At 32.7% G+C, this 22,130-nt stretch overlaps 2 protein-coding genes and 73 non-coding genes across 76 annotated transcripts; 30 read left to right on the forward strand and 45 right to left on the reverse strand.

The window, feature by feature from the left end:
- Positions 1-180: 180 nt before the first annotated feature.
- dld-1 (Dihydrolipoyl dehydrogenase, mitochondrial) lies at positions 181-4,800 on the forward strand (the record flags this gene model as incomplete). Of its 2 annotated transcripts, NM_001268881.2 has the most annotated exons (8): positions 181-270; positions 351-554; positions 634-785; positions 846-1,268; positions 1,910-2,236; positions 2,943-3,080; positions 3,186-3,275; positions 4,401-4,800. In NM_001268881.2, the coding sequence occupies 8 exons, from the start codon at positions 186-188 to the stop codon at positions 4,467-4,469; spliced, it is 1,488 nt and encodes a 495-aa protein (NP_001255810.1). The 2 variants fall into 2 exon arrangements, with proteins under 2 accessions (NP_001255810.1, NP_001255811.1); NM_001268882.3 differs by lacking the exons at positions 181-270; positions 351-554; positions 634-785; positions 846-1,268 and having other exon boundaries at positions 2,081-2,236; positions 4,401-4,469.
- A 725-nt stretch (positions 4,801-5,525) lies between these two features.
- 21ur-5238 lies at positions 5,526-5,546 on the reverse strand. Its single transcript, NR_059563.1, has one exon.
- Positions 5,547-6,219: 673 nt separating this feature from the next.
- On the forward strand, positions 6,220-6,240 carry 21ur-11953. Its single transcript, NR_059564.1, has one exon.
- Positions 6,241-6,305: 65 nt separating this feature from the next.
- On the forward strand, positions 6,306-6,326 carry 21ur-3971. Its single transcript, NR_059565.1, has one exon.
- Positions 6,327-6,683: 357 nt separating this feature from the next.
- On the forward strand, positions 6,684-6,704 carry 21ur-7993. The gene has a single exon (NR_059566.1).
- 21ur-13949 lies at positions 6,688-6,708 on the forward strand. The gene has a single exon (NR_059567.1).
- Positions 6,709-6,810: 102 nt separating this feature from the next.
- Positions 6,811-6,831, reverse strand: 21ur-11102. Its single transcript, NR_059568.1, has one exon.
- A 114-nt stretch (positions 6,832-6,945) lies between these two features.
- Positions 6,946-6,966, forward strand: 21ur-10597. The gene has a single exon (NR_059569.1).
- Positions 6,967-7,263: 297 nt separating this feature from the next.
- On the reverse strand, positions 7,264-7,284 carry 21ur-9996. Its single transcript, NR_059570.1, has one exon.
- Positions 7,285-7,476: 192 nt separating this feature from the next.
- On the reverse strand, positions 7,477-7,497 carry 21ur-399. The gene has a single exon (NR_059571.1).
- A 69-nt stretch (positions 7,498-7,566) lies between these two features.
- 21ur-1670 lies at positions 7,567-7,587 on the reverse strand. Its single transcript, NR_059572.1, has one exon.
- Positions 7,588-7,634: 47 nt separating this feature from the next.
- 21ur-10457 lies at positions 7,635-7,655 on the forward strand. Its single transcript, NR_059573.1, has one exon.
- A 225-nt stretch (positions 7,656-7,880) lies between these two features.
- 21ur-10711 lies at positions 7,881-7,901 on the reverse strand. The gene has a single exon (NR_059574.1).
- 21ur-5758 lies at positions 7,882-7,902 on the reverse strand. Its single transcript, NR_059575.1, has one exon.
- Positions 7,903-7,948: 46 nt separating this feature from the next.
- On the reverse strand, positions 7,949-7,969 carry 21ur-9655. Its single transcript, NR_059576.1, has one exon.
- Positions 7,970-8,076: 107 nt separating this feature from the next.
- On the reverse strand, positions 8,077-8,097 carry 21ur-13161. Its single transcript, NR_059577.1, has one exon.
- Positions 8,080-8,100, reverse strand: 21ur-713. The gene has a single exon (NR_059578.1).
- Positions 8,083-8,103, reverse strand: 21ur-1345. Its single transcript, NR_059579.1, has one exon.
- A 209-nt stretch (positions 8,104-8,312) lies between these two features.
- 21ur-10759 lies at positions 8,313-8,333 on the forward strand. The gene has a single exon (NR_059580.1).
- Positions 8,334-8,501: 168 nt separating this feature from the next.
- On the forward strand, positions 8,502-8,522 carry 21ur-2697. The gene has a single exon (NR_059581.1).
- 21ur-8490 lies at positions 8,511-8,531 on the reverse strand. The gene has a single exon (NR_059582.1).
- Positions 8,532-8,793: 262 nt separating this feature from the next.
- Positions 8,794-8,814, reverse strand: 21ur-6154. Its single transcript, NR_059583.1, has one exon.
- 21ur-12515 lies at positions 8,797-8,817 on the reverse strand. Its single transcript, NR_059584.1, has one exon.
- Positions 8,818-8,958: 141 nt separating this feature from the next.
- Positions 8,959-8,979, forward strand: 21ur-7087. The gene has a single exon (NR_059585.1).
- Positions 8,980-9,112: 133 nt separating this feature from the next.
- On the reverse strand, positions 9,113-9,133 carry 21ur-5329. Its single transcript, NR_059586.1, has one exon.
- Positions 9,116-9,136, reverse strand: 21ur-15459. The gene has a single exon (NR_059587.1).
- 21ur-11621 lies at positions 9,126-9,146 on the forward strand. Its single transcript, NR_059588.1, has one exon.
- A 205-nt stretch (positions 9,147-9,351) lies between these two features.
- Positions 9,352-9,372, reverse strand: 21ur-10947. The gene has a single exon (NR_059589.1).
- 21ur-7211 lies at positions 9,353-9,373 on the reverse strand. The gene has a single exon (NR_059590.1).
- A 78-nt stretch (positions 9,374-9,451) lies between these two features.
- On the reverse strand, positions 9,452-9,472 carry 21ur-11615. The gene has a single exon (NR_059591.1).
- Positions 9,456-9,476, reverse strand: 21ur-4061. Its single transcript, NR_059592.1, has one exon.
- A 73-nt stretch (positions 9,477-9,549) lies between these two features.
- Positions 9,550-9,570, reverse strand: 21ur-6756. Its single transcript, NR_059593.1, has one exon.
- Positions 9,571-9,778: 208 nt separating this feature from the next.
- 21ur-3596 lies at positions 9,779-9,799 on the reverse strand. The gene has a single exon (NR_059594.1).
- Positions 9,780-9,800, reverse strand: 21ur-359. The gene has a single exon (NR_059595.1).
- A 60-nt stretch (positions 9,801-9,860) lies between these two features.
- 21ur-9077 lies at positions 9,861-9,881 on the reverse strand. The gene has a single exon (NR_059596.1).
- A 216-nt stretch (positions 9,882-10,097) lies between these two features.
- On the forward strand, positions 10,098-10,118 carry 21ur-2343. The gene has a single exon (NR_059597.1).
- Positions 10,119-10,328: 210 nt separating this feature from the next.
- On the forward strand, positions 10,329-10,349 carry 21ur-10053. The gene has a single exon (NR_059598.1).
- A 120-nt stretch (positions 10,350-10,469) lies between these two features.
- On the reverse strand, positions 10,470-10,490 carry 21ur-12438. Its single transcript, NR_059599.1, has one exon.
- Positions 10,491-10,825: 335 nt separating this feature from the next.
- 21ur-2742 lies at positions 10,826-10,846 on the reverse strand. Its single transcript, NR_059600.1, has one exon.
- Positions 10,847-10,940: 94 nt separating this feature from the next.
- 21ur-4134 lies at positions 10,941-10,961 on the reverse strand. The gene has a single exon (NR_059601.1).
- A 159-nt stretch (positions 10,962-11,120) lies between these two features.
- Positions 11,121-11,141, reverse strand: 21ur-1727. The gene has a single exon (NR_059602.1).
- Positions 11,122-11,142, reverse strand: 21ur-1831. Its single transcript, NR_059603.1, has one exon.
- Positions 11,124-11,144, reverse strand: 21ur-4096. The gene has a single exon (NR_059604.1).
- On the reverse strand, positions 11,125-11,145 carry 21ur-10618. The gene has a single exon (NR_059605.1).
- Positions 11,146-11,282: 137 nt separating this feature from the next.
- 21ur-14030 lies at positions 11,283-11,303 on the forward strand. Its single transcript, NR_059606.1, has one exon.
- 21ur-5645 lies at positions 11,284-11,304 on the forward strand. Its single transcript, NR_059607.1, has one exon.
- A 51-nt stretch (positions 11,305-11,355) lies between these two features.
- 21ur-9610 lies at positions 11,356-11,376 on the forward strand. The gene has a single exon (NR_059608.1).
- Positions 11,359-11,379, forward strand: 21ur-14491. Its single transcript, NR_059609.1, has one exon.
- Positions 11,360-11,380, forward strand: 21ur-5019. Its single transcript, NR_059610.1, has one exon.
- A 164-nt stretch (positions 11,381-11,544) lies between these two features.
- Positions 11,545-11,565, forward strand: 21ur-7540. The gene has a single exon (NR_059611.1).
- Positions 11,566-17,282: 5,717 nt separating this feature from the next.
- Positions 17,283-17,303, forward strand: 21ur-7773. Its single transcript, NR_059612.1, has one exon.
- Positions 17,304-17,394: 91 nt separating this feature from the next.
- Positions 17,395-17,415, forward strand: 21ur-1053. The gene has a single exon (NR_059613.1).
- Positions 17,416-17,743: 328 nt separating this feature from the next.
- Positions 17,744-17,764, reverse strand: 21ur-2353. Its single transcript, NR_059614.1, has one exon.
- Positions 17,752-17,772, forward strand: 21ur-1096. The gene has a single exon (NR_059615.1).
- A 367-nt stretch (positions 17,773-18,139) lies between these two features.
- On the forward strand, positions 18,140-22,103 carry Y57G11A.4 (DOMON domain-containing protein). Its single transcript, NM_070353.10, has 7 exons — positions 18,140-18,213; positions 18,633-18,762; positions 19,032-19,094; positions 19,242-19,329; positions 19,824-20,027; positions 20,204-20,292; positions 21,860-22,103. The coding sequence occupies exons 1-7, from the start codon at positions 18,146-18,148 to the stop codon at positions 22,004-22,006; spliced, it is 789 nt and encodes a 262-aa protein (NP_502754.3). The 5' UTR covers positions 18,140-18,145; the 3' UTR covers positions 22,007-22,103.
- On the reverse strand, positions 18,271-18,291 carry 21ur-9221. Its single transcript, NR_059616.1, has one exon.
- On the forward strand, positions 18,587-18,607 carry 21ur-4573. Its single transcript, NR_059617.1, has one exon.
- Positions 18,867-18,887, forward strand: 21ur-7876. Its single transcript, NR_059618.1, has one exon.
- 21ur-8953 lies at positions 18,868-18,888 on the forward strand. Its single transcript, NR_059619.1, has one exon.
- Positions 19,116-19,136, reverse strand: 21ur-6912. Its single transcript, NR_059620.1, has one exon.
- 21ur-13795 lies at positions 19,117-19,137 on the reverse strand. Its single transcript, NR_059621.1, has one exon.
- Positions 19,342-19,362, reverse strand: 21ur-1301. Its single transcript, NR_059622.1, has one exon.
- On the forward strand, positions 19,553-19,573 carry 21ur-14454. The gene has a single exon (NR_059623.1).
- 21ur-4875 lies at positions 19,610-19,630 on the reverse strand. Its single transcript, NR_059624.1, has one exon.
- Positions 20,107-20,127, forward strand: 21ur-3159. The gene has a single exon (NR_059625.1).
- On the reverse strand, positions 20,304-20,324 carry 21ur-3193. The gene has a single exon (NR_059626.1).
- On the reverse strand, positions 20,493-20,513 carry 21ur-11467. The gene has a single exon (NR_059627.1).
- Positions 20,494-20,514, reverse strand: 21ur-4450. Its single transcript, NR_059628.1, has one exon.
- 21ur-3354 lies at positions 21,116-21,136 on the forward strand. The gene has a single exon (NR_059629.1).
- On the forward strand, positions 21,120-21,140 carry 21ur-9665. Its single transcript, NR_059630.1, has one exon.
- On the reverse strand, positions 21,214-21,234 carry 21ur-5971. Its single transcript, NR_059631.1, has one exon.
- 21ur-10633 lies at positions 21,470-21,490 on the reverse strand. Its single transcript, NR_059632.1, has one exon.
- 21ur-1667 lies at positions 21,740-21,760 on the reverse strand. Its single transcript, NR_059633.1, has one exon.
- Positions 22,104-22,124, reverse strand: 21ur-4500. The gene has a single exon (NR_059634.1).
- Positions 22,105-22,125, reverse strand: 21ur-6766. The gene has a single exon (NR_059635.1).
- Between the last annotated feature and the right edge of the window lie 5 nt (positions 22,126-22,130).

Here is a 22,130-nt window from a genome sequence, read left to right on the forward strand (position 1 = left end):
TTTTTTACGGGATGATTTTATTTCTTTTATTTCGCGAGCTTCATTCATTTTTCGTGAAAAAACGTCAATTTTCCACAATTTTTCGTGATTTTTGCGTCATTTAATTGTCACTTTTCGTGTTTTTTTACGCGGAATTCACGGATTTTGCCAAAAATTTCTTCTAATTCGATTTATTTTCAGGTAATATGTCGCTGTCCAGAACGACTCAGCTTCCATTCGCCAAGCGGCAGTTTTTCCAAGTGTTGGCCAGAAATTACAGCAACACTCAAGGTAGGAGAAAGCTTTGAAAATCGAGAAAAATTGAATAAAAAGTTTTTAAAAACCATTTAAACCCGAATTTTTTTTTCCAGATGCCGATCTCGTCGTTATCGGAGGAGGACCAGGAGGCTACGTTGCCGCTATTAAGGCCGCTCAACTCGGAATGAAGACAGTTTGTGTTGAAAAGAACGCCACATTGGGAGGAACCTGCTTGAATGTTGGATGTATTCCATCAAAAGCTCTTCTCAACAATTCCCACTATTTGCACATGGCTCAGCACGATTTTGCAGCAAGAGGTAGGAAAATTTGCTGAAAAAATAATCTGGAAACGCTAAAAATCTGCTAAAATCGCATTATTTTCCCTTTTTTTTCCAGGAATCGACTGCACAGCTTCGTTGAACTTGCCAAAAATGATGGAGGCCAAGTCAAACTCTGTGAAGCAGCTCACCGGAGGAATCAAGCAGCTTTTCAAGGCCAATAAGGTCGGACACGTCGAGGGATTCGCCACCATTGTCGGCCCAAACACTGTTAGTCTGAATTATTTTGATTTTTATCGATTTTTCACTGGAAAATGCTCTAAATTTCAGGTTCAAGCCAAGAAAAATGACGGCTCAGTCGAAACGATCAACGCCCGTAACATTCTGATCGCATCTGGATCAGAAGTCACCCCATTCCCAGGAATTACCATTGACGAGAAGCAAATTGTCTCATCCACTGGAGCCCTCTCTCTTGGACAAGTCCCGAAGAAGATGGTCGTCATCGGAGCCGGTGTGATCGGACTTGAGCTCGGATCCGTCTGGCAGCGCCTCGGAGCCGAAGTGACCGCTGTCGAGTTCCTCGGACACGTCGGAGGAATGGGAATCGATGGAGAGGTGTCGAAGAACTTCCAGAGATCACTGACAAAGCAGGGATTCAAGTTTTTGTTGAATACGAAGGTTATGGGAGCCTCGCAGAACGGATCAACCATCACTGTTGAGGTCGAAGGAGCCAAGGATGGAAAGAAACAGACTGTACGGCGAATTTTCCGATTTTTAGTCGAAGAAATACCTGAATTTCAAGATTTTTCATGGCAAAAACTTTGGATTTTCCTTTAAAAAGGCGATTTTCACACGGAAAATACTACCTGAAGCCTTGAAACGACCGAAAACGTTTCAGAAAAGCTAAAAGCGCGAATTTCGTCTGAAAAATGAGATTTGTGCGGTCCTGTTACGACCGAAATTGTTTAGAAAACGCGTGATTTTCACAAAAATTTCGCATAATTTTCAAAGGCGCATGGATTTTTCAGATGGGTCTCGACGCGAAAAACCCTACAACAGTCTTTTGGTTGCTTTTTCGTTTTTTTTTTTAAATGAAATTACTTTGTTTTTAGCCAATGTAACCGTTTTTCTTCATTTTTAGAGTTTTTTTAAGGCCGGTAAATTGGAAAAACACCACTTTTTAATTAAAAAAACAGTTTATTTCTACTGCGGCACAATTTTTTTCATTAAAATATGTGTTTTTTCTTGTTTACCGGCCTAAAATACACAATAAAAATGAAAATAAAACGACGAATTTTCACTAAAAATTCATTGTTTTAAGCCAAATTTTCGCTATTTCAGCCAAAAAAGAAGTTTATTTTCCAAGAAAAATCCTAAATTCTTAATTTTTGCAGCTCGAATGCGACACGCTCCTCGTCTCAGTCGGACGCCGCCCATACACCGAAGGTCTCGGACTCTCGAACGTTCAAATCGATTTGGACAATCGTGGACGTGTTCCAGTCAACGAACGCTTCCAGACTAAAGTTCCATCAATCTTCGCCATCGGTGACGTCATCGAGGGTCCAATGCTCGCGCACAAGGCCGAGGACGAAGGAATTCTGTGTGTTGAGGGAATCGCCGGAGGACCAGTTCATATTGATTACAATTGTGTTCCATCAGTTGTCTACACTCATCCAGAAGTCGCCTGGGTTGGAAAGGCTGAGGAGCAGTTGAAACAGGAGGTCCGAACGGAAAAATGCTGAAAATCGAGAAATTTCGCGAAAATCGACATATAAAAGCTTGATTTAACGTTTTTTCCCCAAAAAATTGGGGAAAAAAGAGTCAATTTACTCATTTTTCCTTGTCCCAGCAGCTGGATTATCGTTTTTAGGCCTTTTATTTCGTATTTTAGGTTTTTACAGTGATTTTGGCACATTTTAAGTTGAAAATGACCAAAATTGGATGCCTGAGAGCCTAAAATGCGTCTAAATCAACGAAAAATGTTAAAATTTGCAATAAAAGGCGAACATTTATTGAAAACTGTATTTCAGATGCTGCAACGAGTTAAAATTGGCGAATTTTCAGATGTTTTGCAAAGTTTAGCTCGCTTTTCTTAGAAATCTAGCAAATTTCATGGGAATTTTCGAGAAACTTCGGGAAAAACGAGCCAATAACCGGAAATTTCGTCAATTTTTACTTGTCACCGCACCTGTTCTTGCATATTTTTGGCGTTTTTTTGTTAATTTAGTCACATTTTAGGTCTAGAAAAACCAAAATTGGATGAAAATGTGCCTAAATCAACGAAAACACTGAAAATATGCAATAAAAGATGCGGTTACAAGAAAAAATTTGATAAATTTCAGGTCTTTTTTCCCAGGAAAAACAGTTTCAAACTCCTTTTTTAGGTTTTTCAAGCTAAATCAAATAAATTTTCGCTATTTTTTTCAGGGAGTCGCCTACAAAATCGGAAAATTCCCATTCGTCGCCAACTCTCGTGCCAAGACCAACAATGATCAGGAGGGTTTCGTGAAAGTTTTGGCTGATAAACAGACTGATCGTATGCTGGGAGTTCATATTATTGGACCAGTAAGGGTTTTTCTAGAGTTTTTAATGAAAAAAATCAGTTTTCAGCGAAAAAAATCCCTATTTTTTCGCAAAAAATCACTTTTTCAGTGAATTTTCTATTTTCAGAACGCCGGAGAAATGATCGCCGAAGCCACGTTGGCAATGGAATACGGAGCATCTGCTGAAGATGTTGCCAGAGTTTGCCATCCACATCCAGTATGTTTTGGAGTGAAAAATCATATATTTTGTGAAAAAAAAACACACAAAATTTCGGCTAAAATACCCTGAAATTCACCAATTTTCAGTTGTTTCCCCTCAAAATGTTCAATTTTTCAACCAAAAATTGAAAAAAAAACGAGTTTCTAATTTCCGTGGCGCCTGGATGACGTCTTTTTTTTTTGGACTTTCACCCAATTTTTTGAACTTTTCAATCGAAAATCTAAAAATATCTGCGTTTTTTTGAAAATTGTTGATCCCATTTGCCCCATTGTTTTCCTTATTCCACATTTTCTCGGTCACAAAAAATATGACCAAAATTAAATTAATTAAACTGTTCGAATCTCCTAATTTGATACGATTTTCCATCTTTGTCTCAGAAATTTCGAATTTTTAGTCTAAAAAAGTAGAAAATACTATCCAGCGAGTTTCAGAGTCAAAATTTAGGTGTTTTCTGTCCTAAAATCGCTGAATTCAATGGAAAAATGGAATTTTTGGCTGAAATTGGCTAATTTTCAAGCTGAAAACCTCGGAAATTGATTTATTTTCATCAAAAAAGTCTAGAAAATCCCCTTAAATCTATTATTATCATAGCCTCGATTAATGTCTCAAAGATCATCATCACCTCCCGTAGCCAGTCACTTATCACATATCAACTGGAAAAATGATTGGATAAAAAAAAAGAGAGATAGAGAGAAAAGGGAGTAAATCAAATCGAATCAACGAACAGTTCAAACACGTGAAATTTGGTGGAAAAATTGATTTATAAATCATTTGATTGTGACCTCAAACTACGTAAAATGATCGAAATTCAACGGAAATTGGATAAAAATTCGAAAATTCCAACGAAAACCGGAGAAAAATTGAAAAATCCAATTGGATTTCCTCCATAACGAGAGCTGCATGACCAATCAGTGATTTGCAAAAATATAAACATGTGTGCGCCTTTAAAGAGTACGGTAATTTTAAACAATTAAAATTTGAAATTACAGTACTCTTTAAAGGCGCACGTTTGTATGTTAAGAGAAGTTGTCGCGTCGAGACCCGATACTATTTTTTGGCGCGAAAATCACAAACTGGTCGCATTTTAAAAGTTGATATTTAAGCTAAAAATAATATTTTCAGACCCTCTCGGAAGCCTTCAGAGAAGCCAATCTTGCAGCCTATTGTGGAAAGGCCATCAACAACGTCTAAATCTCTCTCTCTCACATTTTTTTTGTATCTTTAAAAATTTCGCCGAAAATTTTCATATTTATCCCCCTCCCGAAATCCCGAAATCCCCGTCGTCCTCCAAGCCCTGTCTCTTACATTTAGTAGTCTACAATGCATAGATTTTAATTTTTTTTTTTTCGATTTTTGTGCTCGATTCTCGAGAAAAGATTTATTTGTGATTAGGTAATGAATCGAAATTGATTCCGCTATTTTTTTGATGTTTTTGTAGAATTTTAGCCCATTTTTCTTTTTTTTTTCTAGCTCGGACCACTTGAAACGACGAAAATAATTTTTAAAAAATATTAGAAAATTGAGTTTTGCAATTTTTCCAATTTTTAAAGCGAAAATATCCAATTCTTGCCTGTAAAATTACAAAATTCCTATTAAAAATTCTGGAAAACCTGTAAAATTTTGAAAAAGAAAAATCATTTTTTCCGTTTCATTAGAATTTTCAAAAATCTCATGGAAAATTCCAAATTTTTGTAGAAAAATTCGGATTTTTCAATTTTTTAAAACAAAATCTCAAAAAAAAAATCGAATTAAAAGAAAATTTTGCCTGTAAAATTGCAAAATACCTGCTAAAAATACGCAAAAACTGAATATTTTGAAAAAAAATCAATTTTTTTGTTTGGATCAACATAAGGAAAAATTTCAAATACTGATAACTTCAAAATTTAAAAGTTATAAAAAGCCAAGTTGAAACAGTAATTTTTTTTTTGGAAATTTTTTTTTGCAAAATATTTCTGTGACTTTTTGTTGAAAAACCTCCAACTTATTTTCGAAAATCTTGAAAATCTTCACCAAAAAAAGTGAAACTTTCAAAAAGCCTTTTTTCTTTAAAAAAAATCAGGCGGCTGGTTCCAGATGGCATCGAGCTGTGAAAAAATCACAAAAATCTTCAAAAAATTCCTGTAAAGTTATTACACAATGCGAAAAATCCGGCTTTTTTTTTGTTAAAAGTCATTTTTCAAAGAAAAAATTCCAAAATGCCTACTTGCCTGCCTAAGCCTATTAAATGTATTTTGTATATTAAAAAAAATTCCGATTACGGGGAAACTAGTGTTAACTTGGAAATTTTAAATTATAAAAAACCAAGTTGAAACGGTAATTTTTTTTTTCGATATTTTTTTTTGTTAAATTTTTCTGTGACTTTTTGTTGAAAAACCTCCAGTTTCTTCACAAAAATCTCAAAAACCTTTACCTAAAAACTACATAAACCCCCAAAAAGCCCCTTTCCAGGCAGCTGGTTCCAGATGACATCAAGCCGTGAAGGGCGTGGCCGCCGCAACGACGACGACCTTCGTCTCGTTGTTTCGGTGAAGAAGAAAAAAGAAAAGAAAAAGACAACGACGCTTCACACACACACACACACGAGAATTACCCCAACGAGAACCACACAAAAAAAACTAGATTTTTTCCAGTTGAAAATGCGCATTTTCGACTTTTTTTTCAGTAATCGAATTAAATTTTTCGACTGACTCATTTCATTTTCAGTCATTTTCAGCATTTTTCCCCGTCCTACTCCCCATTTTATTTCCTTAATTCGATTTTATTTACCGATTTTTCTTTCAATTTTTTTCACAATTTTTCTCTGCGTCTTCTCGGTTCATGTAGTCTCTCACGTTTCAAGGTTACTGTACTTTAGTTTAAAGGAACACGAGACGGTTTGTTAATTGAATTTTTTTCTGTTTCGATGTTTGGTTAGTTCAATTTCGTTCTTGTTCTCTGTCAATTTACGGGAAACTTTTTTTGGTTTTTTTTTCAAAAAAATTTCTGTTTCAAAATTATTTTATTATAAAGTTCGTTTTATTGCAATAATGCACTTATTGAATCGACTGAACTCATGACAGAAAAATATTTTTTTACTCGTTTCTTCTTTTTTATTCGTTTATTCGTTTCTAGAGTTTTCCAGAAGTTTTTCCAATTTTTTGGATCTTTCCTATTTTTCTGCATTTTTTCGAGGTTTCTCGAATGTTTTAGAACTATTCAGAAGTTTTTAGATTTTTCAAATTGCTCCAGTGGGCAATTTCTAGGCGGTACGCAGGCAGGTAGGCCTGCCGCTTACTCTGTAAATTATAGTCAAGACTCTATTAATTGAGTTAGATAGTCCTATACTTTGCAAATTTCAAAACAAGTTCGAAAAAAAATTACAGTTTCAGCAGGTTCTAATTAGAAAACTTAAATTGTGCAATACAATTGTTTTGCCTTTAACCTCCTTCAGCTATTTCACAGAATTCTTGTAAAATTCCAAGAAAAGTGGTGAAAAAGCGAAAAATAATTTAAATATTATAGTTTTGTGATCTTATCTGTAAATGAATTCTAATTTGCAACTATGAAGGTTGCATTCGTGTTATATAAATTTCACAACTTATATAAATATGTTGAAACAGTAAATTTATTTTCAAAAAATTTCTGTTTTAGAATTATTTTATTGCAAAGTTAATTTTTATTGCAATAATTCATTTATTGAATTGACTCAACTCATGTCAGAAAAATATTTTTTTACTGTTTATTCGTTTCTAGAGTTTTCCAGAAGATTTTCTAATTTTTTTTGGATCTTTCCACATTTTTTTTGCATGTTTGCGGTCCTATACTTTGCAAATTTCAAAAAACAGTTCGAAAAAATTACAATTTCAGCAGGTTCTAATTAGAAAACTTTTTTGGAATTGCTTATAGCTATTTTACAGAATTTTTTTCAAAAAAAAATTGTTTCAACATTTTAAGTAAACCTTATAAACATTTAATTGAAATTGATTATTTTTCTAATTTTTTTCGAATTTGGTAATTATCAAACAAATTATTTTCAATTTTTTTTTCAAGCATATATTAATGAATTGAAACAGTAATTTTTCCATATTTATTGTGCGTTCATTTTTACAAGCTGAATCTCATTTTTAAATCTTTATTTTTGTATTTTTCAAAGAAAAATCAATTTCTTATTGTTTTTCTCAACTTGTTCAAAATTATGTTTGTTAGGATACCAGTGTCACTCTGTTTGTCCTTCTGTAAATCAGTCTGTTTTTGAATAATAAAACCTCAAGTTATAGTGGTGAAACAGTGAATTTAATTTTAAAAAAGTTTATTCAACCAACGTATTTTAACATATTCAAACATTTGATTTACATTCTAATAACCTAGGTGAAATAGTAGACTGAGTTTTTCAAAAGTTTTAAAATTTTCTGGCTAGAAAGCTCGCTCTGTTGAGAAAGTTAAATAAAAAAGGGTGTTTAAATAATATTACTTGCAAGAAACTGATCATTTGAAAATAATAGTCCAAATTTTTTGAAAATATGAAAACAGTGGGCTTTCAAAAAACAACGATTTTCCTTTCAACACTTCATTGAGATCTACTTACTATTAGCAAAAGAAAAAAACAAAATTGGCACCAAAAAATATTTAGCTTCCAACGTACGAACCATCTTGTTTAAAAAGCATAAACTTATATGACTTTGTTGAAACAGCTAATGTTTTTGAAATTTCGAGTGCCAAATCCCCAAATTTATAGCTTCATAAACCACCTGAAATGGGTGATAAAAATAGTTAACTGAGAAAAATTGATATATCTTATTTCTAAGTGCAAAAGTCTGAAATTGTGATGATAGAGGCTACAATAATAATAAAACACATTCTCCCAGAATTTTATAAAAATTATGAAACAGTGGATTTTTTAAAATATGAAATTTGTTTTTCTTTTGATTAATGTTTACAATTTGAATATTTCCAGTTTTAAACTAAAAATTTAATCATATTATTTTGTCTAATATTAGAAAAATTATATACTGTTTCACCAAGTCATTTAATTATTTCCATTGGAATAAGAGGTGGTATATTTCCAATTCGTTTAAAGAAGTTAGGTTGAATTGCACAAAAATGAATAATTTTGGCTTTTGAAAAGACCCAAATATTTTTGAACAAAATGCGTGAAAATTAGAATAATTTCTATAATTTTTATTCGAAGAAGTCAGTCCACTGTTTCGGTTTGTTGATATTATTTGAGAAATTGTTTTTGCTAGTTGGGTTTAATCAATATTTCTATTTGTATTACTACCTTTATTTAAAATTGAAGAAATTATATAACCGAGGTGAAACAGCGAATTTCCCTACTCTTCAAAAATGTGAATGCAAATCCAAAAATTTACGGTTTTAGAAATTCCTTATATGGAAAAAACGTTTTCAAGTTGCTCCCCTTTCGTAAAACTCTGAAAAACTCGAAAAAAAAAACGATAAAACCTTATTCCTGATTTTTTTCAAATTTAAAGTGGTCTTGTAATTTAAATTAACCATTTTTAGATAAATATCTAGGAATCTAGTGATTGTTATACAAATATTATTTCATTAAAAAATTGAAGAAATTATAAAACCGAGGTGAAACAGTGGATTTCCATACTCTTCAAAAAAATTGTGACTGCAAATCCAAAAGTTTACGGTTTCAGAAATTCCTTAAATAAATTTAAACTGGATATTTTTTCAATTCCATGTTGCTTTTTGCAAAAAAAAAACAATAGCTAATTAAATTTTTTCGATGGTTTCAACTTGCTTTCATAATTTAGAATTTAGAGTAATTTTGTAAATTGAATTTCCTATTTTCAAATTAACTTTCACAAATGTTTTAATTTTCCAGCAAGATTTTTTGTTCAATCTCCGTATTAGGTACTTGTACATTTGTTCATTTTCATTAACTACATGAAACTGTATAAACTATTTACGTAATTTAAAATAATTCCTTTCATAAAAACTTTAAAAAAGTCTACAAGTATAGAAGCAACATATTTTTCACACATTCAGGATTAATTTTAACAACCCAGAGTGCCAACCTTTTAAAATTTATGATAGGAACAGTTGGAATTTTTTAAAGAATAAATAGCAGAATTGAAAAACCGATCAAACTATTCTTTTTTGAACGTCTGCTTATTTCTTACTATGGTGAAACATGGATTTAAATTTTAATGCGAATTTTAATTTTTACACATTTTACCCACACCAGATTAATTATTGAGAGCAATTATTTCCATTAACATGAATAATATAAAACAGTGGAATAAAAATTAATATTTTTGAAAATAATGAAACTTTTCACATTGTAACGAATTAAAGAACATTTTCTCAAATATTATTGACAAGGTGAAACAGTAGACTTTTTTTTGAACAGATCCATTTTAATGTTTTGGTATTTTCTAGAGGAAAACCGGGTTATTAAAAAATAGTTTCAAATTTTTCAAGCCAAAATATTTATTTTCCGTAAGTTTCAATAAAATTTTACCGAATAGGACAAAGCACCAATCATTTCTTTTACCAATGGAAAAAAATTGCCAATCATTTCTTTTACCAATGGAAAAAATAAGATAATTTGGTGAAACAGTGGATTTTTATATTTTTCAAAGTTTTAAATACAAAACATTTCTTTCTATTAGTGTCTTAATTTTAAAGGGACATGAGACAGCTAGAATTTTTCTTTCGATTTTTGGCTATTTGGATATTAATTTTGTACCTTTTCGATGAGAATGGTTTTTATTTTAACGTTGTTTTGAAATAGTTGAAAAATTTTTATTTCCCAAAAAATTCACCGTTTCACACTTGTATCTAATACTTTTTTCAAAAAACATTATCTGATAGAATTCGTGATTACAAAAAAGTATGGTAAAACTTGCCAAAAATTCCAGACAGCAGCATGCAGCCCGTAGGCATGCAGGTAGACATAAAAAAACATGCCTTTCGTGGAAAATAGATGTGAAATACGCGCTCTTTTCAAAATATTGAAAATTTAGATTTAGAAAAATTTTTAAATAAAAATTGACTGTTTCAAGAGGTTTTGAAATATTTTGAAAATTGTTCATAAATCAATTCTCTCGCAATTTTTTTTTAGATAAAATTTAAAAAAAAATTAAAGTCATCAAGATTTTTCAAAAGTTATGTATATTGAAGGGGGATTATTTTGAATGGAGGTAATTTATTTTTTATCTTTCAAAACTATATTAGGTTAAACTAAGAAAATTCGAAAAACTATCATTTCGTTTTGAATTCAAAAAGTTATTTAACCTTGTTGAAACATTGGATTCCAAAATTTTATGAAAAATTAACGTATTTTTTAGTAGGCAACTAAAAACAAAACTCTTTTTGAAAAAAATTTAAAAAAATGACAATTTACCAGTTTAGCAAGAAAAAGTGTACTACTCAAAGTTTTGAAATTCTTTTTTTGTTGCAAATAATGCTGAAAATTATAAAAACGGGTTATTGTCATCTTAAAAACCGAAAACTTCATAAAACAGTGGATTTGTTTTAAAATTGAAAAGTTCTAACAATAAGTAATAGTGTCAAAAGAGAATTGAATTTCGTTTGTTACAATGCAGTCCCCTTTCCTATTATGAAAACTGATATTTTTGACCATTATGAACTCGATGAACCTGTGGATTTTTTTTCTCAAAAATGTGATTATAAAAAAAGCATACATATAAACGCACATAAGATTAAAGAGTATTATCTTTTGTCTTTATTTGAAAATGTTTAATAAACTAGGTGAAACAGTGGATTCAAATTTCAAAAACATCAAATTGATTGTTGCTAGAAATTGCGCTCTATTGAGAATGTTGAAGCTTTTACAGAAACAATTGTTTTAATTTGTTGCAGTTTAGATTGTGGTTTCAGTTACAGGACTTAATAAATAAAGAAACAATTTCTCAAATATTATGGATACGGTGAAACAGTGGACTTTTCGAACAAAAATTCTCATTTTTTTGTGTTGAAAAAATCCACGGTTTCATCTTTTCCATATAACAAAAAAGCGAAAAAGTTAAAATGTTTCCAATAATTTTTGTTCGAACAAGTCCACCGTTTTACCTTATCTATAATATTTGAGAAACTGTTTCTTTATTTATTATGTCCTGTAACTGAAACCACAATCTAAACTGCGACAAATTAAAACAATGGTTTCTGCAAAAACTCCACATTCTCAATAGAGCGCAATTTCTAACAACAATTAATTTGAAATATCATATTTATGAAATTTGAATCCACTGTTTCACCTAGTTTTTAAACATTTTTAATTGAAACAAGATTATAGTTCTATAGTTCGCTTTTATGTGAGATTATATGCAGTTTTGTGATGAATCAACTTTTTGAAAAAAAAAACATTTATTCTCAAAAGGCAAAAATTGTTTTTTTTTTTCATTTTTTATCGTTTTTTTTTTGAGAAAAAATTCACAGTTTCATTGCTCATAAGTTGTGCTCATAATTGTTAAAAAGTTATAAGTTTTCATTGCATGTAATACATACGGGATCGTATTTACCAATAGAAATGCAAGTGTCTTTTGAAACTATTACCTAGAATTTTTCAATTTTACAACAAATCCACTGAGTCACCTAGGTTATATAATCATTACCTATATATAAAAAATAGTGTCCGTTTGTTAACAAGTGACGTCATAGCTTACAAAGGCAAGGCGTTATCGGCTGTTAAAGGGATATTAGTTTGGGGTTAGTAGGGGGATAAGGGCGGGGTACTGTAGTAGTACTGTAGAGGTACTGTAGGAGTACTGTAGGATTACTGTAGTTTAGGAAAAATTGAGTTTTTGTCTTTTGAAGAGATATAGGTTTGGGATTAGTGGTGGGATATGGTCGGGGTACTGTAGTAGTACTGTAGAGGTACTGTAGGAGTACTGTAGGATTACTGTAGATTAGGAAAAATTGAGCTTTTGTCTTTTGAAGAGATATAGGTTTGGGGTTAGTAGTGGGATATGGTCGGGGTACTGCAGTAGTACTGTAGGAGTACTGTAGGAGTACGGTAGGATTACGGTAGTTTATGAAAAATTGACTTCCCGTCTTTGGAAGGGAAATTGGAAACTTCGGGAAAATTCTGAAATTATCCAGAAGGTTCTGGAAAATTCTAGAAAATTCTGGAATGTTCCAGAACCTTCTGGAAAATTCGAAAAAATTCTGGATTGTTCTAGAACCTTCTGGAAAATTAAAAAAATGTTGCTGCGAGATCTTCGTGGTGAGACCCATCGTGGCGAGACCTATCGTGGCGAGACCCATCGTGGTGAGACCCATCGTGGAAAGACCCATCGTGGTGAGACCCATCGTGGCGCGACCCATCGTGGCGAGACCCATCGTGGCGAGACCCATCGTGTTGAGACCCATCGTGGTGAGACCCATCGTGGTGAGACCCATCGTGGTGAGACCCGTCGTGGTGAGACCCACCGTGGTAAGACCCAAAATTTTGGCGGGAAATTTAAATTTTCTGAGAAAAATATTTTGGCGGGAAATTTAAATTTTCTGTGAAAAATGTTTTGGCGGGAAATTTAAATTTTCTGAGAAAAATATTTTGGCGGGAAATTTAAATTTTCTGTGAAAAATGTTTTGGCGGGAAATTTAAATTTTCTGAGAAAAATATTTTGGGGGGAAATTTAAATTTTCTGTGAAAAATATTTTGGCGGGAAATTTAAATTTTCTGTGAAAAATATTTTGGCGGGAAATAAGGTTCTGGAAAATTCTAGAAAATTCTGGAATGTTCCAGAACTTTCTAGAAAAATCGGGAAATTTCTGGAATGTTCCAGAACCTTCTGGAAAATTCTAGAAAATTCTGGAATGTTCCAGAACCTTCTGGAAAATTCGAAAAAATTCTGGATTGTTCTAGAACCTTCTGGAAAATTAAAAAAATGTTGCTGCGAGATCTTCGTGGTGAGACCCATCGTGGCGCGACCCATCGTGGCGCGACCCATCGTGGCGAGACCCATCGTGGTGAGACCCATCGTGGTGAGACCCATCGTGGTGAGACCCATCGTGGTGAGACCCGTCGTGGTAAGACCCACCGTGGTAAGACCCAAAATTTTGGCGGGAAATTTAAATTTTCTGAGAAAAATATTTTGGCGGGAAATTTAAATTTTCTGTGAAAAATATTTTGGCGGGAAATTTAAATATTCTGAGAAAAATATTTTGGAGGGAAATTTAAATTTTCTGTGAAAAATATTTTGGCGGGAAATTTAAATTTTCTGTGAAAAATGTTTTGGCGGGAAATTTAAATTTTCTGAGAAAAATATTTTGGGGGGAAATTTAAATTTTCTGTGAAAAATATTTTGGCGGGAAATTTAAATTTTCTGTGAAAAATATTTTGGCGGGAAATAAGGTTCTGGAAAATTCTAGAAAATTCTGGAATGTTCCAGAACTTTCTAGAAAAATCGGGAAATTTCTGGAATGTTCCAGAACCTTCTGGAAAATTCTAGAAAATTCTGGAATGTTCCAGAACCTTCTGGAAAATTCGAAAAAATTCTGGATTGTTCTAGAACCTTCTGGAAAATTAAAAAAATGTTGCTGCGAGATCTTCGTGGTGAGACCCATCGTGGCGCGACCCATCGTGGCGCGACCCATCGTGGCGAGACCCATCGTGGTGAGACCCATCGTGGTGAGACCCATCGTGGTGAGACCCATCGTGGTGAGACCCGTCGTGGTAAGACCCACCGTGGTAAGACCCAAAATTTTGGCGGGAATTTTAAATTTTCTGAGAAAAATATTTTGGCGGGAAATTTAAATTTTCTGTGAAAAATATTTTGGCGGGAAATTTAGATTTTCTGAGAAAAATATTTTGGAGGGAAATTTAAATTTTCTGTGAAAAATATTTTGGCGGGAAATTTAAATTTTCTGTGAAAAATATTTTGGCGGGAAATTTAAATTTTCTGTGAAAAATATTTTTGCGGGAAATTGAAATTTTCTGAAAATTCTAAAATTCTGGAAATCTAGAATCTTCTGGAAATTTCGAAAAAATTCTCGAATGTTCCAGAACTTTCTAGAAAAATCGAGAAAATTCTGGATTGTTCTAGAACCTTCTGGAAAATTAAAAAAATGTTGCTGCGAGAGGTTCGTGGCGAGACCCACCGTGGTGAGACCCATCGTGGTGAGACCAATCGTGGAAAGACCCATCGTGGTGAGACCCATCGTGGTGAGACCCGTCGTGGTGAGACCCACCGTGGTGAGACCCGTCGTGGTGAGACCCATCGTGGTGAGACCCATCGTGGTGAGACCCATCGTGGTGAGACCCGTCGTGGTAAGACCCACCGTGGTAAGACCCAAAATTTTGGCGGGAATTTTAAATTTTCTGAGAAAAATATTTTGGCGGGAAATTTAAATTTTCTGTGAAAAATATTTTGGCGGGAAATTTAGATTTTCTGAGAAAAATATTTTGGAGGGAAATTTAAATTTTCTGTGAAAAATATTTTGGCGGGAAATTTAAATTTTCTGTGAAAAATATTTTGGCGGGAAATTTAAATTTTCTGTGAAAAATATTTTTGCGGGAAATTGAAATTTTCTGAAAATTCTAAAATTCTGGAAATCTAGAATCTTCTGGAAATTTCGAAAAAATTCTCGAATGTTCCAGAACTTTCTAGAAAAATCGAGAAAATTCTGGATTGTTCTAGAACCTTCTGGAAAATTAAAAAAATGTTGCTGCGAGAGGTTCGTGGCGAGACCCACCGTGGTGAGACCCATCGTGGTGAGACCAATCGTGGAAAGACCCATCGTGGTGAGACCCATCGTGGTGAGACCCGTCGTGGTGAGACCCACCGTGGTGAGACCCGTCGTGGTGAGACCCACCGTGGTGAGACCCGTCGTGGTGAGACCCACCGTGGTAAGACCCAAAATTTTGGCGGGAAATTTAAATTTTCTGAGAAAAATATTTTGGCGGGAAATTTAAATTTTCTGTGAAAAATATTTTGGCGGGAAATTTAAATTTTCTGAGAAAAATATTTTGGAGGGAAATTTAAATTTTCTGTGAAAAATACTTTGGCGGGAAATAAGGTTCTGGAAAATTCTAGAAAATTCTGGAATGTTCCAGAACCTTCTGGAAAATTCGAAAAAATTCTGGATTGTTCTAGAACCTTCTGGAAAATTAAAAAAATGTTGCTGCGAGATCTTCGTGGTGAGACCCATCGTGGCGCGACCCATCGTGGCGAGACCCATCGTGGTGAGACCCATCGTGGTGAGACCCATCGTGGTGAGACCCGTCGTGGTGAGACCCATCGTGGTGAGACCCGTCGTGGTAAGACCCACCGTGGTAAGACCCAAAATTTTGGCGGGAAATTTAAATTTTCTGTGAAAAATATTTTGGCGGGAAATTTAAATTTTCTGAGAAAAATATTTTGGAGGGAAATTTAAATTTTCTGTGAAAAATATTTTGGCGGGAAATTTAAATTTTCTGTGAAAAATACTTTGGCGGGAAATAAGGTTCTGGAAAATTCTAGAAAATTCTGGAATGTTCCAGAACCTTCTGGAAAATTCGAAAAAATTCTGGATTGTTCTAGAACCTTCTGGAAAATTAAAAAAATGTTGCTGCGAGAGGTTCGTGGCGAGACCCACCGTGGTGAGACCCATCGTGGTGAGACCCATCGTGGAAAGACCCATCGTGGTGAGACCCATCGTGGTGAGACCCGTCGTGGTGAGACCCACCGTGGTAAGACCCAAAATTTTGGCGGGAAATTTAAATTTTCCGAGAAAAATATTTTGGCGGGAAATTTAAATTTTCTGTGAAAAATATTTTGGCGGGAAATTTAAATTTTCTGAGAAAAATATTTTGGAGGGAAATTTAAATTTTCTGTGAAAAATATTTTGGCGGGAAATTTAAATTTTCTGTGAAAAATATTTTGGCGGGAAATTTAAATTTTCTGAAATTCTAAAATTCTGGAAATCTAGAATCTTCTGGAAATTTCGAAAAAATTCTCGAATGTTCCAGAACTTTCTAGAAAAATCGAGAAAATTTTGGAATGTTCCAGAACTTTCTAGAAAAATTGTGAAAAGGGTGGAATGTTCCAGAACTTTCTAGAAAAATCGAGAAAATTCTGGAATGTTCCAGAACTTTCTAGAAAAATTGGGAAAAGTCTGGAATGTTCAAGAACTTTCTAGAAAAATCGAGAAAATTCTGGAATGTTCCAGAACTTTCTAAAAAAAATCGAGAAAATTCTGGAATGTTCCAGAACTTTCTAGAAAAATCGGGAAATTTCTGGAATGTTCAAGAACTTTCTAGAAAAATCGAGAAAATTCTGGAATGTTCCAGAACTTTCTAGAAAAATTGGGAAAATTCTGAAATGTTCCAGAACTTTCTAGAAAAATCGAGAAAATTCTGGAATGTTCCAGAACTTTCTAGAAAAATCGAGAAAATTCTGGAATGTTCCGAAAAATTGAGCTTAGAGCTTTAGAAGAGGTAGTTATTTGGGAGTTGATGGGGGATCAAGTCAAGGTACTGTAGTGGTACTATAGGGGTACTGTAGGTATACGGTAGGGTTACTGTAGTTTTGGAAAAATTGGCATTTCGTCCTTTTAAGAGGTATTGGGTTAGGAGTCGGTGGAGGATAATGTCAAGGTACTGTAGTGGTATTGTAAGGTTACTGTCTTGGTCAAAAAGAAACAGAAAGTTTTCATACTGTCTGTGAATTTTTGAAACATGCATATGGTAGAAAAATACATACATGTAACAGTGCCAGTAAACCGCGTTTTAAGTGTTTCAAGTTTTTTTCATGATGAGAAATTTTTTGAGTGATTGAAGGTATGTGTGTCAAATACTTTCAATGGTGCCAGTCGTTGCCCGCGCCGTAGGCGCGGTCAGCGGCTGGTTTTTTATATAATTTTTAATGAATGTATTTAGAATTTTCACTTTTTCAGGATGTGAAAGGTAGAATAAATTATGCATACTAAAGAAGTTTTTTTGAAGGCTCAAAATTATGTAGAAAAAAAATGTTTTAAATTTAAATTTTTTGTGTTGACAACGTCAACGGGTTCATCTTTTCCATATAAATTGAGTACTTGTATTCCAATTGGTACCGTTTGCCCCTACGCAGGAATATAAAATTAAAGCGATTGCTGATATTTAAAAAATATTTATTTACTGTTTCATCACCGATTCAAGTGATCTAAACTCGATTCACTCTAATGCATCGTTGTCATTGAAACCCACTCAAAGTTTTTCTGACATGCGATCTATTTTTGATACTTTTAAATTTTGAAATGAATTGAAACAAACTTTTTTGAAAAGTTTCATTAATTTCTTTTCAATACCAATTCTATACTACTTCATTTACCCATGTTCCGTTGCCCATGTAGATCAAAAATACAGACCGTGAACGAATTTCGATAGTTCTTTAGTAATTTGTTCTTGAGGTCATGTGTGACGTCACTCCTTTACCACCGGTCGTAATTGAACTTAATTGACATTTCGAACAAAACCTCTAACAAATAAAAGTACTGTTTCAAGAACTAAATTTAAAAAATAAGAGAGTTTTGAATATAATATGGAGTTTTCAATATAATATGACGAATTTTTTCGATTTTAAAAGCATACTGAAACTGTACAATTTTTCCATTTTTTTTCTACTCTAATCAAAAATCAATGCGTTTTTCTTCTCAATTCTTAATTTGCTTCCTCATGTCCTAATGTTTTTTTTTGTGTTGTCTCTCTAATCGTATTCTCATTTAATTCCTCTTTCTCTCCATCTTCGTCTCCTCTTTTGAATTTCCTAATAGCCATCAATTTATCACCCACTCAGTCATTGTACCGCCCGTTTGACCATCCATTTCGGTTCGTTTTTCATTTATTTTTGACCTCAGTCTTTGGTTTTGCAATCTTTGAAAAAAGCAGTAAATTGTTTTTTTGCAAAAAAAAATCCACTGTTTCAGACTTTCAAATGGGGTCGTTTGCCCTGCTCGTTGTTTCACTTCTAGCCAATTTAGCCGATGCAATTTTCATTGATAGGTGAGGTCCAGAAAAAAAAAGGCAAAACCCGCTAGTTGCCGGGCGCAAGTGTAGACATTATTCCACTACATTGAAAAACTATAGAATTTTAAATTAGACATTTAATAATCTAATGGTGAAACCGTTCCTAACAGAAAATTAAATTAATTTTTATTGGTAATATCTACTCAAAAATAAAAGTGCTGACAATACTACGTAATGATATTTTTGCTTATGTGCGCCCGACATCTACCGGGTTAAACCATAAACAACTTAGCACCACCACCAGCGACTGAACCCGGCAGATGTCAGCCACTCAAAAAAAAGTGTTTTTTGTTCGAAAATCCACTGTTTCACATTCATGATAAAATACTCAGTGTTTACACGATTTCGTTATGATTCCATTTCGTCCTCATGCCAAATTCTCTGACATTTTTCAGCACTGGATGTGGAACTACAAAAATGTGCATGTTCCGTCCAAGAGGATGTGATCCGAATCTAGACTGCACAATTGGAGTAGCACTATCAGTTATTGCTCCAAATCGGATGAAAGTTCAAATGGTGGCGGCGGTGAGTTTTATGTAATTAAGTGCATCTTTTCACGGAGCGCACATTTTTAGGATTTTCAACTGTTTCAAGATGGGCATTAGAGTTCATATAACTTTCTTTCCTAGTTTGTACACTTAAAACGTTGAAAAATATGAAAATAACTTCAATTGAAAATTTGTTAATGTCTAAAAAGGATACACAACAAAAAAATTTCTATCTTTTGTGAAACAATAGAAATTGTGAAAATTAAAAAAACAATGTAACATATACAAATTCTGCAAGTTTTTCAGACAATCGTTCCAGCTGTTCAGCAACAATACGTGGCAATTGCCTTTTCACATGATAAGTTTATGGTGAGTTTGAATCATTTTTATGAAATACGGTATTCCTGAAAAATAACTCACATCAAACAGTCACAACTATATAAAAATAGTGAAACAGGTTTTATAGAAAAATCGAACTTTTGACCATTTTCTAATTTGATAACCACAATTTTCCAGGGAAATGATTCAGTGAGTGAATGTGTTATCAGCAATATGGGAGAGTTTGTTGGTTTCGAACCGGAAGTCTATGTTTCGTATAACAAGGGTAAAATTTTGTTTCCGGTGGGGCAACAATGCATCAAGTATTCATCAATCTGAGCTTAGTATATATACTCAGTGAAACAGTATATTTCAGAAATTTTTGCTGAAACAATTCGTGGAACACCAAACTTTTGCAGTCGGCCTGTAAAGAAATGTTTCAAATTTAAAGTTAAAACTTTCAAGTTTCATAAAAAAATTTTAAGGTTTTTGCCATTTTTCAACATTGTTTCAAAAAACCTGCGATAATTACTGAAACTTATAACTGATTTTTAATTTTAATTTTTTTCATATAGATTCAAGGGCCACTTCAGCGTCAAAGGCCTTTTAGATTTCAAAACAACCAGAAACAGTAAAAAATTTGAAAAAAAGACAATTTTAAGTGTAAATGTTGAAAAATCTTAACTTGTAGAAACATTTTTCAAGAAAATTCAAAAAATATGTAAAAATTTAAATTTTAAATCCAAATTTTGAAATAGTGAATTTAATTCATTTTTGCAGGAAAATCAAATGATCGAGTGTTCCTGAACGATGATGAACACGCGGAAATGTTCACAGATTTGGCTAGTGAAGTAGTTGATACTCGTCTTGTCTGTGAATTTACTCAACAAATTATGCCACAAATCGATAATAAAAATGGACTTATTTGGAACCTCAATTCTCCATTTTATTTGATGGCTGCAACTGGATCAGCCCAACCTGATGGTGAGTGAAGTTTTAAAAATAAATAAATTTTTAACAGTTTCAACAGTTGAATAATTAAACGAACAATTGTTTGTATTGATATTGCGTTTGCCGTATTCATAAAATGGAAAAAATTTTTACTGCAACTTCAGAAAATAGAAGCTATAAAAAAAAGTAGAAAAAGTATGAAATTTCAGAAGTGAATGTTCACGAGCTCAATCGCGATTCCCACTCATTCCCAATTACGTCGGAGGAAATGTTCAATCCAGTCACTTTTGGAAATAATGTAAGTTTTTGAAGGCAAATATTTCACAAGTATTGAATTTTCAAAACGATGAGAGTTTTTAATAAATATGTGATACAATTATTTTTGGAGAAAAATATAAAAACTGAACCGGAATTATTATAAATTCGATGAGTAAGTTTTAAAGTGACCTCTAAAAAATTAAGATTTTCACAATAAAATGTAGAAAAATCCCGAAAATATTTCAAAGGCACAAGTTTGAAACTGTTTGAATTCAAGACTCAATTCATAAAATAACACTTTGAAACCGAAACAAATTTTAAATTATTGAAACATTGAACTTGGGAATTTACAAATTTTTTTGTTGTGAGAAAAAATAAGAAAAACTCAATTTTCTCCCAGAAACTTCAAATTATATGAAAAAACTATTTTTCCTGATATTTAGTAACATTAAATACATTTTTCTAATTAAAATTGAACGTCGAAAAAAATTCGATGTATCATATTTGTGTCCGCATCGACCCAAAAAACGTCTTAATTAACGAAATAACATGAAATAATTTGCGAAGACATGCATTAAAATCGACAAACAAAAAAAAACATTAAGTTTCAGCCGCTGCGACACTGAAAAGTTGCCGAAATTTGAGATTTTAGCTGAAAATGTACCATTTTTCCAAAAAAACTTTGAGCGGGCATAACTTTTTTTTGAAAAATTTTCATAACGTCTCAACACGGAATTCGGTAGTTTTGGACCATTTTGGGTCTAAAAAAGCAAACTCTCAAATTTCAGTACTCCTCATTTGACACCAAAATGTTTCCGGTTTTAACTAGTTGATTTGAAATGGTCATAAAAAATGCAATTCAATCATTCATACTTTTATTTATGAAAAAGTTGCCAAATTATAGCTAATAGTAAACCAAATCTATTCTGGAATATTTGTTCGAATTTTGGTATTTTCATTAGTTATGCAATTAGTTATGCAATTGTTAACAAAAAGCTTCAATTCATATAAGAACATTGTGAAACCGAAGAAAAATTTAATTGTGGAAAAGTTTAATATATATATTTACAACAATTGAGATATTATTTAAATGTTGTTTTACAATAAATAACAATTATTTTCAAAACTAAATCTGATTGTAAGTGAGCAACATTTTATTTGAAATCTATAGGAAACAGGTAATTCAAAATTTCCAATATTGAAGTAAATATTAAGGACATACAATTGAAACCAATTAACCAATTAAATACTGGAAACCCGATTATTAATAGGGAAATTGAAACAATTTCAATTTTTTTTTGCTCAAGATATCTAGTTTAAAAAAAAAAATAACTACGCGTTGCTACAATTTCGATAAGTAAGGGAAGCTTTATACGTTTTGAAGTGGTGTTTTAAAATTTTGGAAAAAATTAACTAATACGAATCCGAGCATCCACAGTCCAACTTAATTCGCATAGGAAAATTACAATTTCGAACGAATGTTACCACCCAAAATCATCTCATCATAATTGATAGGGTCATTTTAAATTGTTTACATAACTCTTTCTTGAAACAGTAAACTTTTTGAATTTAAAAAAAAAGTAAACTTACAATTCCAAATTTTGCAGTTCGAGCACCCAACAGGATTTGCTCCAAAAATCAACACGAATCGAATTGAGAAGCGTCCAATGCGTCCAACAGAATCACCAAAAGTCTCTGCTTCTCTCGTATCTCTCATTCCATTTGTTCTCTCGTTCTTTGTAATGCTTTTCTAATTAGTTTCAAAACTTTATTTCAATGTATCAATCAGAAAAGAAATTTCAATTGTACGGGTTTTCGCGTTTTTTTATCAAATGAATTTGTATGAAATGTATTCAAATGTAAATGCATGGAATTGGG

This window comes from Caenorhabditis elegans, chromosome IV, assembly GCF_000002985.6.
Source record: "Caenorhabditis elegans chromosome IV".
NCBI lineage: Eukaryota > Metazoa > Nematoda > Chromadorea > Rhabditida > Rhabditidae > Caenorhabditis > Caenorhabditis elegans.

Bases quoted from the DNA above. Each gene is read 5' to 3' on its own strand.
- Y57G11A.4 (NM_070353.10), top strand. From the start codon at position 18,146: ATGGGGTCGTTTGCCCTGCTCGTTGTTTCACTTCTAGCCAATTTAGCC. The intron at 19,330-19,823 runs GTAAAATTTTGT...TCATTTTTGCAG, and splicing joins CTATGTTTCGTATAACAAGG to GAAAATCAAATGATCGAGTG. The intron at 20,028-20,203 runs GTGAGTGAAGTT...ATGAAATTTCAG, and splicing joins TGGATCAGCCCAACCTGATG to AAGTGAATGTTCACGAGCTC.